Below are 11,729 nucleotides of genomic sequence, written 5' to 3'. Positions count from 1 at the left end.
CACAGCCACAGCCACAGCCACACCCCCATATTATAAAATGAGAAACACCAAGTACAAATAAAAATAGATAAAGAATTGATTCTTAAAGTGTATATGAATGGTTCAGATACATTGCACATTGAATCTGAGCCATTTATATACACTTTAAGGGTCAATTCTTTATCCATTTTCTTTGTACCTAGCACTCCTCTTATAAAATACTCCCCTTTGTATTAGTACTAACTAATTGAGAAACTTTCATGTATAACGGGATATCAGGGCGGTGGTATCATCTCCGGTCGGTTTGTATTTTTTAGGTCATTTTTCGATCGTATTAGGATAATCAGTTTCGTTCATTTTTTAGGTTTGGTGAAAATATTAAGCAGTGTATCAAAATTCGTGCTCATCAAACTTTAGTAGGCACATGATCGACACACGTGTAAAATGCACCCAAAAAAAAACTCGCTTCCAATTCAGTATGTTTTTTACCCAGGTTTGGGTTTTCTTTAATGTTCACGTGTGTCAATTATGTATCTACTAAAGTTTGATGAACACAAATTTTGATATTATTATGGTTCTCGTCGAACTCTACAAAATGAACGAAACCGATCATTCAAATGTGATCAAAAAATGACCAAAAAAGTGGAAAAGAACCTGAGGAGATACTATCATCCTTGGTATTGTCGTATTCCCCGTAATGCATAAAAGTTTTTCCTCCTGATTTGACAAAATTTAAAAAAGAAAAAGGTCAGCACTGTCGGCGCACACGGCGTAGGCTCCACACAGATAGTGATGGTGGTTAGGAACGTGCACCGAATGCAGAAACAAAAATTCTACAATCACACACAAAATCACACACCCAAATACACACCCTCTCACAAAATACAAGGGTTCCACACACACTGCACATACACACCCTCTCACAAAACACAAGGGTTCCACACACACTATGTGTGCAGTGTGTGTGGGACCCTTGTGTTTTGTGAGAGGGTGTGTATTTGGGTGTGTAAATTTGGGTGTGGTTGTAGCATATCTCATGCAGAAATGCTACAGTTACAGCAAGCTCTGTACAGTAGCTACGTATAGATTATTTTTTTGTCTATGTTGGGTCTTACAAAAATAATCGGAGTCGTTCATTTTATTCAAAATAATTTGTTTTGGGTCCTTGTAAAAAAATCATCTCAATCCAATACCAATAAATGCGTTTACTAATCATCCAACTTTGCTTCAAAAATTCATGCCAAATTCTGAAGCAAAATTGTATGATTCGTAAACGTCTTTACTGATATTGGATTGAAATGATTCTTTACAGAGGCTTTTAAACAAAAATATTTTGAACAAAATGAGCGACTCTGATCATTTTTGGGGCACTCGAGATGGGCGCAAAATGAATCTATACGTGTCTGTTATACAAGATTTGTTGTACCCCTAGCATTTCTGCATTGAATAACTTCCCTCTACAAGAGGAGCTGGAAAAATAAGTAAACAGAGTAGGGTTGCCCGCGGATCGATCCGGCTCTCAATCTGATCCGCTCGCGGCGAATTATCATTTTTTTCATCCGCCAACCGTTCGTGTTGTTCTTCGGATGGTTTAGTTTGAATGTAATTCGGCGAATCGATGTCGGCGGTTTTGAGCATTCAATTTAATTTTTTTACGTACACCAAAAAATTGAAAAATAAAGCCTTAAAAATTAAGTTCAATCAAGTCTCAACATTGATCCACCCTAAAATCGAAACAAGTTCATCCATCCTAAAATCAAAACAAGTTCAAAACATGGTTAAATTGAATTTCGCTTCGATATCAACTGAATTCAAGCAAATAACCGCACAATAGCACACTTCAAGAAGCTAATTGGTTGGTTGCGTTCATAGAATCTTATTCTCAGTGTGATATTTAGGTTTACCTGTGATTTAATGGGAATAGGGCTTGGATATTAAAGGGCAATCAATTTTTCTAGTGTTTTGTAACAATTTGAGGATTGGGTGGTTTGAGCCGGAACCGAACTGGATCCACTAGAATCAATATGTTTTAGGTTCATATCCGTTCATACCATGCCTCGATTTGGTTCAGTTTGATCTAGATTGGGCGGTTCGATTCATCCGCTGGACAACCCTAGTACGTAGTATTTTTTAAGTACTCATTTTCCGCCATGCGAAATAGGTCATTCTCTCATAATACATAACCTTTAATTTCAAAAATAAGTATACTTATTTTCCTTAGCGAAGTGGGACTAACTCAGTAATCAAGTGCTCCTAGAGCTTTTGTTTGCTCTTTTTTGGTGAACAAAATATAAGTACAAGTATGTATGATACCTATCATATCTGTTGTAGAGCATTGTCCCGTTACACCACACTATTATTTTTACTCATAAAAAACCTCACCGCAAGTATATCGGAATCGAAGTGCACAAGTGAAGTAAGAGTATGTACAGTCCTGGGGCTATCAGCTATGGGGACTCTTGGGTCATTGTTTTAGTCCTAAGAACGCGCTGGGAGAGGATCCGTAGGGGCCCTTTTCGATCTCATAATAATGATCGAAACCGTTCACTTTTTAGAGTTCGTCGAAAATATTGGCCACGCCGAAAATCAAGTTGATCGGATATCGTTTGATGTGATATCAAAATGCATTGATTTTCAAATAATTATGTCAAATGGGTTGCAATCTTGTGTTGCATACTTTTTTCTTACAAACTTAATGTATTTCAAATCATAATAAACAATATCTGATCAATGTGATTTCTGACGTGGACAACGTTGTAGATGAACTCTAAAAAATAAACAATTTCGATCATTGTTGATCGTTGTTGTTGACCAGAGAAGATCCCAAAAATGATCCAAACTGGATCATTGAAAGGAATAGGACGGGGTCCTCCCCGAACTCGCCACCTGTCATCTGGATTCTAGCCCATGTTTGTGGACCCCAAGTTGGGTGGTGGGAAAGGACGGGAATTGAAATACGGTAGTTGGGGCGGCCACGACTGGTAAAAAGAAGTATTTCTTTGATACGGCTTTTCTAAAAGGGAATCCTTCCCTTGAGAATTGAGATTTTTGGTGGGCGAGGTGACCTAAATCATGATTATTATTAAGAAAAAAAGGTGATCTAAAAATTCTAAATCGTCCATTTGTTAAATCTCGTTGACAAAAATTGAAAGGGCTAAAGTCATATTGAATATTATTCCAAAATCTTAAGAAAATGTGCTGATTCGGCGGAATGAAAGTCGTAAGATTAATGAGTTTTGCAATTATATCTATTCATATTGATCAATATAGTTTTTGAATGATACTCTTGACGAGATCTAAATAATAGTAAACAATCTTAATCATTTTGTCAGGCCAAATGGCTCACAAAAAGTCAATGTTCAGGGTGCAAGCAACCCATATTCCTTTATTTTATAATCAAAGAAACAAAAACAAAAAAAAAAAGTCTAGTTATACAACATATTTTCTAGCAAAACCTGAAGACAAATACAAGTAGTAATAAAGAAGAATTGGAAGAGTTTTCAAACATTATAAGAGTTAAAAAAAAAATTGAAAATTCAAGTGAGATTCTTTTAAGCGGAACCCTTCAAATTATTGGCTCTTGGCAAGCACCAAAAGTAAAAACTTAATTCGTTTCTTAGCATTTTTCTTCGTTCGTGAGGAGGTTAATATGGCCTTGAATTGATTGACACTTGTAGGTTGGGGTTTCGCGGAGGTATGCTTACGGGTAGATACGTGTGAGCTAAAAAGATGCGATTGATCGATGATTAGTGAGGGGAAAGGAGGAAAAAATCTTATGGGGAAAGAAGCAAGAAGTACAGAAGGGACAAAGACAGCGAGTCCCTTGTTTCTTTCTGCGAGGGTAACGTCCGACGTTTCCTGGATTGAATGGGTGAGGTCACCTTTACTCTAGGGAAGAATGTTCTCCTTCTTCAAATTCAGTGCTCACACACTCTCTCTCTAAAAAAAGTCAGCTCTGTCAAATCAGGGGGAATGTCAGGGGTATTTATAGGGCACTTGGACCTAGTTAGGCCCAGGATGGCGCTCCTATGAAACCCCGACACGTGTCCCTCTTGTACCTTTGGGTTTTGGGGAAAACTCGTTCTCTCACGGACTCTTTTCTGTGGAAGAGCTCAAATCCCCGCGACACAACCTCCATTGCCAGCCACCAAGCCACAAGAATCTCCTCTATTCCCACGGGAGCAAGGTCGCGACCTACGGCAATCGTTTTCTCATCGCTGGAAGGACCGTTTCCTCATCGCGGAGTTCCTTCCAGACCCTGCCTTATGGTCCAGATGAAACTCTAGAGACTCCTTAATCAAATCCTTTTCTAGTGTTTGCAAAATCTCAGAGGCTCACGGGGCTTTACCCCCAGTCTTCCACTACTAGGCTATCTCGAAAATCCATTTCTCTTCCACAGATTGAGCGGACTTCCGCGGATACTACACCTCCCGCGGAAGTGTTCCGCGGGCATTCTCTTCAAACCCTATACACGTGTTCCCTCTCAATTGGATAGTCAAACATTCTCCTTTAGGTTGAGGTTTGACCAAAACTTTCCTTCCGCGAGGCCCCTGCTACCACGTGCCCATTGTCGATTGGCAGGTCAAACAGTCTTCTGTGGTCAAAGATTAATAATTTTGACCGCACCTACAACACTACACGCCACAAGAGTGCTGGAGCAAAGTGAGAACCAAATTGATCTTGCAAAAATGACATGAATAGGATGCTTTTCGCTGCATGGAGGATTCCTCAAATGGAATTTCAGAAGTGGAAGGATGTTGCTCTTTGGTGTCCCTTCTTGGTTTGTCTTTGGGGTTCCTGTTTTTTTTCCTTTGGTGGTTTTGTTTTTGTTTTCTGGGCCTGTTGTGGCTCTCTGGATGTGCTCGTTGGGTTCGGTAGCTTAGGCCTCTGATGATGCTTTTTGTGCTTTGGTTTTGTACAATGAATCACGAACCCAAAATCAAAATGAAAAGGAGTACTGAGTATATACTATATACTAACAACATTAACTGGATATGGACTTCCACTCATATATCTAGTCCATGTATTTTGAAACGAAGGCATGTTACTCCACGCTGGCTTTGTTCTCTCATCACGGTTTCTAATAAGTTTTCTTTCTACTTCATGTATCTGTATATCTATTTCCATTTATTACCCTCAAAACCTTTACCTGACTGATATATTATTGGTTCTCATTGGGGTCTAGCAAGAAGCAATCATGCTACTGCTATGACTAACATTCTTTACGCAAGTATTCATCAAGACACAAGTCCAAAATACCAAAAGAAAAAGCTACTCATATATGGCATTTGGACTGCCATTAATAGATACTACATTGATGATGCCACAATAAAACATAGGACATATTCACGTTTCACCTGCACTGTCCTTATTTTCATTTGTCCGGCTTTCTTGGTCTTCCCCGACCTCGACGCTTGGGTTCCGGCACCTGGTTTTGCATTGTTGCATCATCTGGCACCTGGTTTTGCATTGTTGCATCATCTGGTTTTCGCTTGTGATGTCTCCCTTGACCTCGACCCTTTGTCTGCTTCTCCTGCTGCTGAGGATCATGCAGACACTTAAGAGGTCTCCCGCGGCCTCTTGGAGCTGGTGGCTTTTGTTCATGTTGATCCTGAGGATATGATTGTGATGGTTGCACCACATCTTGAGCCATATCAAACTTTTGTTCAAGAGGCCTCCCTCCATCTTGGCTATCCAGTTGCTGTTGCTGCGGCTCATTCTGATCTTGCACAAGCGCCACTTCTGCTGCAGTTGTAGCTGCTTCAGATTTAGCCTGCTGAGGCCAAAAGCGCCAATTTTGAGAGTTCTCCGGTGCTAGTTGGTAATGCGTCTCTTTTGCTCTTTCAGAGTTTTGAGACACTGGTGGTTGTTCTGGCTCCGTATGTGAAGCCAAACGTGAATCAAGAGAACGTCTCCTCGTTTTTGGCTTGGACAAAGGAAGACTTTTCTGACCGATGACTTGTTGCTGCCGCTCATGTTGTTTCAATTGCTCAGATGGTTTTCTCATGGGGTGTGACTTGATCATTTTTTCATGACCACGAAGGTTTGCTTGTTGCTCTATTGTTTGAGTTGATTCCTCCACTGGCATCTGCTTTGGCTTTGGAGAACTTTCTTGATTCGGAAGCCCTGTCTCCTGATACTGAACTCCTGCTGAGGAAAACAACTCTGTCTTGGATGTCATTGGTGGTGTAGATGAGGACATCTTTCGACCCCGGTCTTGTAGTTGGCTCCCCCTCTTCTTCGTTTGATGAGATGATTGCTCTGGGACAGAAACATCAGGTTGCCGAGCAGCTTTCACTGCTTCTAGAGCTAGGATGTATTGAGGTTCCTTTGACCTCTTCCGACGCTTTACACGTTGCACTTCTTCCTTGGTGCATGGCTCTACTGGTCTAGTTTCAGGCCCGTGACATTGTTCCAGATTTGGAAGCTCTGCAATCTGTTCAGAACGCATGGATACATCTTCTGTTCCCCTTGTCTTTGACTTGGATCTGGTCCTCTTTCTTTTACCATCCGGTTCCTTAGGCGAATTGAGAGAAACTGCGATTGGGGGTTGCTCTGACTTGGATGCCTTTTGCCTCACACAAAGCTTTGTTCGGGGGTCCTGCTCTTCAAGAGATGGTACCACTGTTGCAAGCTTGGATCCTAGAAACTTCTCTGCTTTTGGAATCTCAAAGTGCTGATTGGAATTCGTCGGTACATCTTCAATCATGACTACCTCTGGCCTGGATTTGGCATGCTTTTTACGAACACGCTGCTTACCTTGCAGCTGTTGCATTCCAGGTAATTTCTCCCCAGATTTCAATAGTTCCAATCCATCAAAAGACTTGCAGGCTTTTTCCTGGGCATGTTCTAGAGGCCTTTCTGAATTCGAGAAATCTGGTTGCTGCTTTTGCTCTACCAAACGCAAGTCCGCAGCTAAACCTACAAATGTTACAGATATTGGAGAGGGCGACGATGTAGCATAAAGAAAAATGGAAATAATATTGCATTTTGAAAAAACAAGCTGCAACAATGTTGTAGTTATACCTAGAGGCCTATGCTCATATTGCTGCTCCGTCAGAACCTGATTTGAGTTGATACACAAATTATTAGATGTTGTCATTGTGTCCAGTTTGCGTTTGGGAGTCTTCTGCTGAGAACAAATATGTAAAGACTCTTCAGGAAGTTGCTGCTGCTGAAACTCAGATAATTCCTTGACTATCTCTACATCCAAACTGGGAGGCCTTTCAGGGCCTAGGACTTCCCGTTGGTTCACTTCTAGATGCTCTGATTCCATAGTCTTCCCTTCGAGTTGATTGTAGTCTCCAATAAGAGCAATTTGTTGCTCTTGCTCTCGGGCTTGTAGCACATATGGTTCTTCAATGGTTTCAGTATGTGGTTCTTCTGCTAGATTTTGATCTTCAATCACTAGATTATGACACTCATGCAATTGGAATTGTCCATAAATCACTTCCATCAGCTCTCCTTGTTGGGTTATCTCTTTAGTCTCATCCATTCTACAGCACCCAGCTCGCCCACTTTGTTTCTTGCCCTGTCGCTTCTGCATCCCCTGTATCAGCTCTCTCCCAGGAGTAGAGCAAGATTCAAGGTTGGTAATTCCATCAGAAAGCAAATAACAGTTATCACTTGTCACAACTATCTCCCCACATTCACAGAGCTTCTGCAGATGATGATTCAATAAAGTGGAATGACTCCAAGGCAAATCATCATAGTGCCTCCTAATAAACTTCGAAATAGACTCCTCAGTACAACCGTCTGGTTCCTTTAATTCTCCTATTGCTCCATGTATCATCTGCATTACAGAGGACCACAAAAGGTGAAAACTTCAGCAGACTAGGGACTTTTAGAGAAACAGCACGACAGGTCAAACAAAAAAGAAAAGAAAAGAAACATAACATAAACATGCATCCAAAAAGCAAAACTAAAGTTCAAAACACACTAGAAAAAATGCAACTATGCTGTCCTGAAGAGAGCTTCTCTGAATGGCTACGGAAATCAGTCATAGTCCAGAAAGCAATCGGAATGCATAGCTAATTATCTGTTGCATTGTAGACCATAGAATGATAAATTGCATGGTTGAGCCATGGCTGCTCAAAATCTGAGTTTCCTAATTCACTTGAACCAATTAATTCTTTCAATTTGCTCCATGAAACAATCACATTGACGAGCAACCCAAATAAAAAAAGAACTCTTCAATTTACTCATCTTGATGATAATAGCTAACAAACTACGGCTTCCGTTTATTGGGATCAAATTATATATATATATATATATATATATATATATATATATATATATATATATATATTAGCCCATTGGATCGAGAGAAAGGAGAAGAAAAGAGAGGGGCTGTGATCATTCATCAAACCTCACCAAAGTGAGAAAGAAAATGGACCCACAAAAATTCAACTTTTTCTTCACTTCTTATAATTTCTAACCTATTTTACTTACCCCTTTGTTGTTCTTTTTTCTTTCCCAACATTTTTCACAATCCAGAGAGTCTGATAGTGACAGAAATACCCAAAATGTACATTTCAACCTTCTACCAATTTGGTTTACGAAAAATCATGAATAGCCTCAAACCTAAGTAGACGTATTATTATGCATAATACTTGATCGTCAGTTGGTCTTCACATACAGCCAATTGTGTACCAACAATGCTAAAACCACACACAGTTATATAACCTCAAAGGGGTTGGCCCAGTGGTCTAGGCTTCTTGAGACTTAGGGTTTGCTCCCTCCTAAAATCTCCGGTTCGAAACATCTTAGGCACTATCAACTCCTTTGGACCGGACACCGGAGTTATAAAAAAACCACACACAATTACAAAGGGAGATGATCCACCTTTGTAAGGGTGCGGGTGTGTAATTTTGCGTGTGGTTCAAATGTTTTCCATTGCGTATACATGAAAAATCTACACACACACACACACACAGATATATATATATATATATATATATATATATATATATATATATATATATATATATATATATATATATAGAGAGAGAGAGAGAGAGAGAGAGAGAGGGAGAGAGAGAGAGAGAGAGAGAGAGAGAGAGAGAGAGAGATGGTTACGGCGGAATAGGGTGGATGATTGGGAGTGCGAAAGTGGGGTAACTCCTCAAGGAGGCGTTTCTCAATGAGTGCCCTCCGGGCGTCGGTCAGCGGCCGGGTCGGGTCAGATGCAGCGAATTTCATAACCATAGCCGTGAAATTCTCCATGGCATTCCTCCGCTGCATGTCGCCGTGGGTCACATTTTCCCATCGGCAATTGGCGGCGGCGGTGGAGGAACCAGACATTGATATCTTCCCGGCACGATGGTGGTGTGGCGTAGCCGTTGTTGGCATTGTAGTGGTGGGGTCGTTGTTAGGGTTTTTTTAGATGGGTTTTGGAATCGTCGGATGCGGAGGCGGGGAGGAGCTAGACTGGGTGGCGGTGGCCATTTTTTTCGGATATATTATGGTAAGACCGAAATTGGGCATGCCTACACGTAGCAGTATATGTTTAGACTTGTTTATACTTTCCCCTCTCAAAATATTTGTCCAGTCTGTAAAACGAATACTCAAAAGTAATGCATTTCTTTTGAAAAAAAATTTAAATTTTTTTCATAAATTAAACTCATCGATACCTAAGTAAATTATTAAAGAAAATTTTGATTTTAAGTAAATTATTAAAGAAAATTTTGATTTTTTTCTTGTAAAAATAGCATTATTTTTACGTGCTCATTTAACGTGACGGACAAATATTGTGGGACGGGAGAGAAGTAGCACATAGAATTAGGCACGTTGGTTGCATGGTCCAGGTTGGGAAGTGTGAATAATAGTAATGGAATACTGTACATGCATTTCTTCATATATTTTTTCATTTTTTATTTTCCTGTGCACCTATATGGTTTACACATACCCTGACGTTCCGTTGATAGGAAACGGGGGCACAAAAATGTGGTCCCATTAAGTTAGGAGTATTTTTTTCCCTGCAAGATCTCAATACATAAATTGTGATCAAATTTGTCTTGAATAAATGAATGACAAATATGATTTTCGTATATATACAGTAAAGATAATTTAGTTCGATTACTAAACTACTAATGATGTTTTACATATAAAGTTAACAAAATAAACCGTTGAATCAATTTTTTTTTATGAAACCTATTTGAAGGGCATATAGCCTGATGTGCCAGGGGTGGAGTGAGTTAAGATTCAACGGGTCACGTGCCCCCGGAATTTTATTAGCTACGATCTTTTTTCTTTTTTATTTAAAGTCTACTCAAATCATTGGAGGAATTGGGGATTGGTGCTAAAATTATTGTGAAAAATCGCTCGTGGAGAACTGAATGAATTGGGCAAATTTCAAAATACCCCCGAATTTTACCGTTAATGCCTAATAGACGTCTGTACTTTAATAAATTTTAATTTACTTCTAAACAATTCATTCGTATTCGATTAGCTCCCTACCGTCTAATTCTGTCAAATTACAAACGGAATTTGTTGACGTGGACGTAAACGATGGGACAATAACGTTTGAGAGTTGATTTGGCACTAAAATTTTTTAAAATACCCCCAAACTTTAATAAAGTTTAATTAGACACCTAACTATGAAGTCGTTATTCTCTTCAATCAATCCCCCTCTATTTTCTATATATTGGAATTACTGAGTTTGACACATATAGCCCTTACCCAGCAGGTAAGATTGTACATGGCTTATATTGGGGGAAAATGAAGATGACTTGCCTTTTTTTAGAGGAAAATTTCCCAAAACCTAACTCTCTTCTCTCCCTTTCTCAATTTCCTACACACTCATACAAACATAGAATCGCTCTCTCCCTTAAATTCTCACTTTTACATCCATAAGCAGCCCCAAATCCTCATTCACACCTAAACATTTTCATAACCCGTCCAAACCCCCCAGGTTCTACCCTCAATCTCACTTTTCTCCCTAGTAACAGCTAAAACATTATAGTAGAACTAGGAAGATGGAGAGAGAGAGAGAGAGAGAGAGAGAAGCATATAATGAGAAAAATAACCCAAGTCAATCATTTTTGTTAGTAATTTGACAGACTTAAACGGTTAGGTGTTAATTGAATAACAAATTTCATAGTTTAGGTGTGTAATTGAAGTTTATTAAAGTTGGGGTATCTATTAGATATTGAGGTCGAAGTTTGGGGATATTTTGAAAATTATCAGTGCAAAATCAGCTCTCCTACGTTTTTCTCCCATCGTTTACGTCCACGTTAGCAAATTCCATTTGCAATTTAACAGGATTAGACGGTAGGGGGCTAATTGAATAATGGAAGAAGAGTTTAGGAGTAAAATTAAAGTTTATTAAAGTATATGTGTCTATTAGACATTGAGTGTAAAATTTGGTGTGTATTTTGAGATTTTTCTTTATTTTTCCAAATCAAATCTAGATTCCTCTATTTGAAACCTGTGATCTTCTCCATACAACCTGTTTAAAATTATACTCCGACAGAATTGCCTAATGTGTAAAGACAAAAATGCCCCAATGTGCAAAAATTTTATCATCTTCATCTTTCTCCTTCATTGACTCCCTAGCCCGTCCATCTCCGACAACTATTTCCAACAACAAAAACAGAGATGAGAGAGAGAGAGAGATTTGCACCTGCCTATGAAGGTTCAATTCGAGAAGTTAAAGGAATAAAGGAAGCAAAACCCATCTAAATGCTCAAACTCATTCCACAATTATGTGATACTTCAAACCCACCTTTGATTGCTCAAACCCAGTTTCA

At 39.4% G+C, this 11,729-nt stretch overlaps 1 protein-coding gene across 3 annotated transcripts; it reads right to left on the bottom strand.

Annotated features, from left to right (window-relative positions):
* Positions 1-4,423: 4,423 nt before the first annotated feature.
* Positions 4,424-9,435, bottom strand: LOC131301890 (uncharacterized). 3 transcript variants are annotated; one of them, XR_009191454.1, is made up of 4 exons: positions 9,058-9,429; positions 5,438-7,771; positions 5,290-5,407; positions 4,425-5,253 (listed from the first exon to the last, which is right to left on the bottom strand). XR_009191454.1 is itself a non-coding variant. In XM_058328388.1 (4 exons), exons 1-4 carry the CDS (start codon positions 9,328-9,330, stop codon positions 5,354-5,356), a joined length of 2,556 nt encoding a protein of 851 aa, XP_058184371.1. In that variant the 5' UTR covers positions 9,331-9,435; the 3' UTR covers positions 4,426-5,353. The 3 variants fall into 3 exon arrangements, 2 of the variants coding, with proteins under 2 accessions (XP_058184370.1, XP_058184371.1); XM_058328388.1 differs by having other exon boundaries at positions 4,426-5,407; positions 5,438-6,900; positions 7,006-7,771; positions 9,058-9,435; XM_058328387.1 differs by having other exon boundaries at positions 4,424-5,407.
* Between the last annotated feature and the right edge of the window lie 2,294 nt (positions 9,436-11,729).

This window comes from Rhododendron vialii, chromosome 9a (assembly GCF_030253575.1).
Source record: "Rhododendron vialii isolate Sample 1 chromosome 9a, ASM3025357v1".
Lineage (NCBI taxonomy): Eukaryota > Viridiplantae > Streptophyta > Magnoliopsida > Ericales > Ericaceae > Rhododendron > Rhododendron vialii.
Note: the sequence above shows the minus strand (reverse complement) of the source record. Positions and strands in the feature narration are given on the sequence as shown.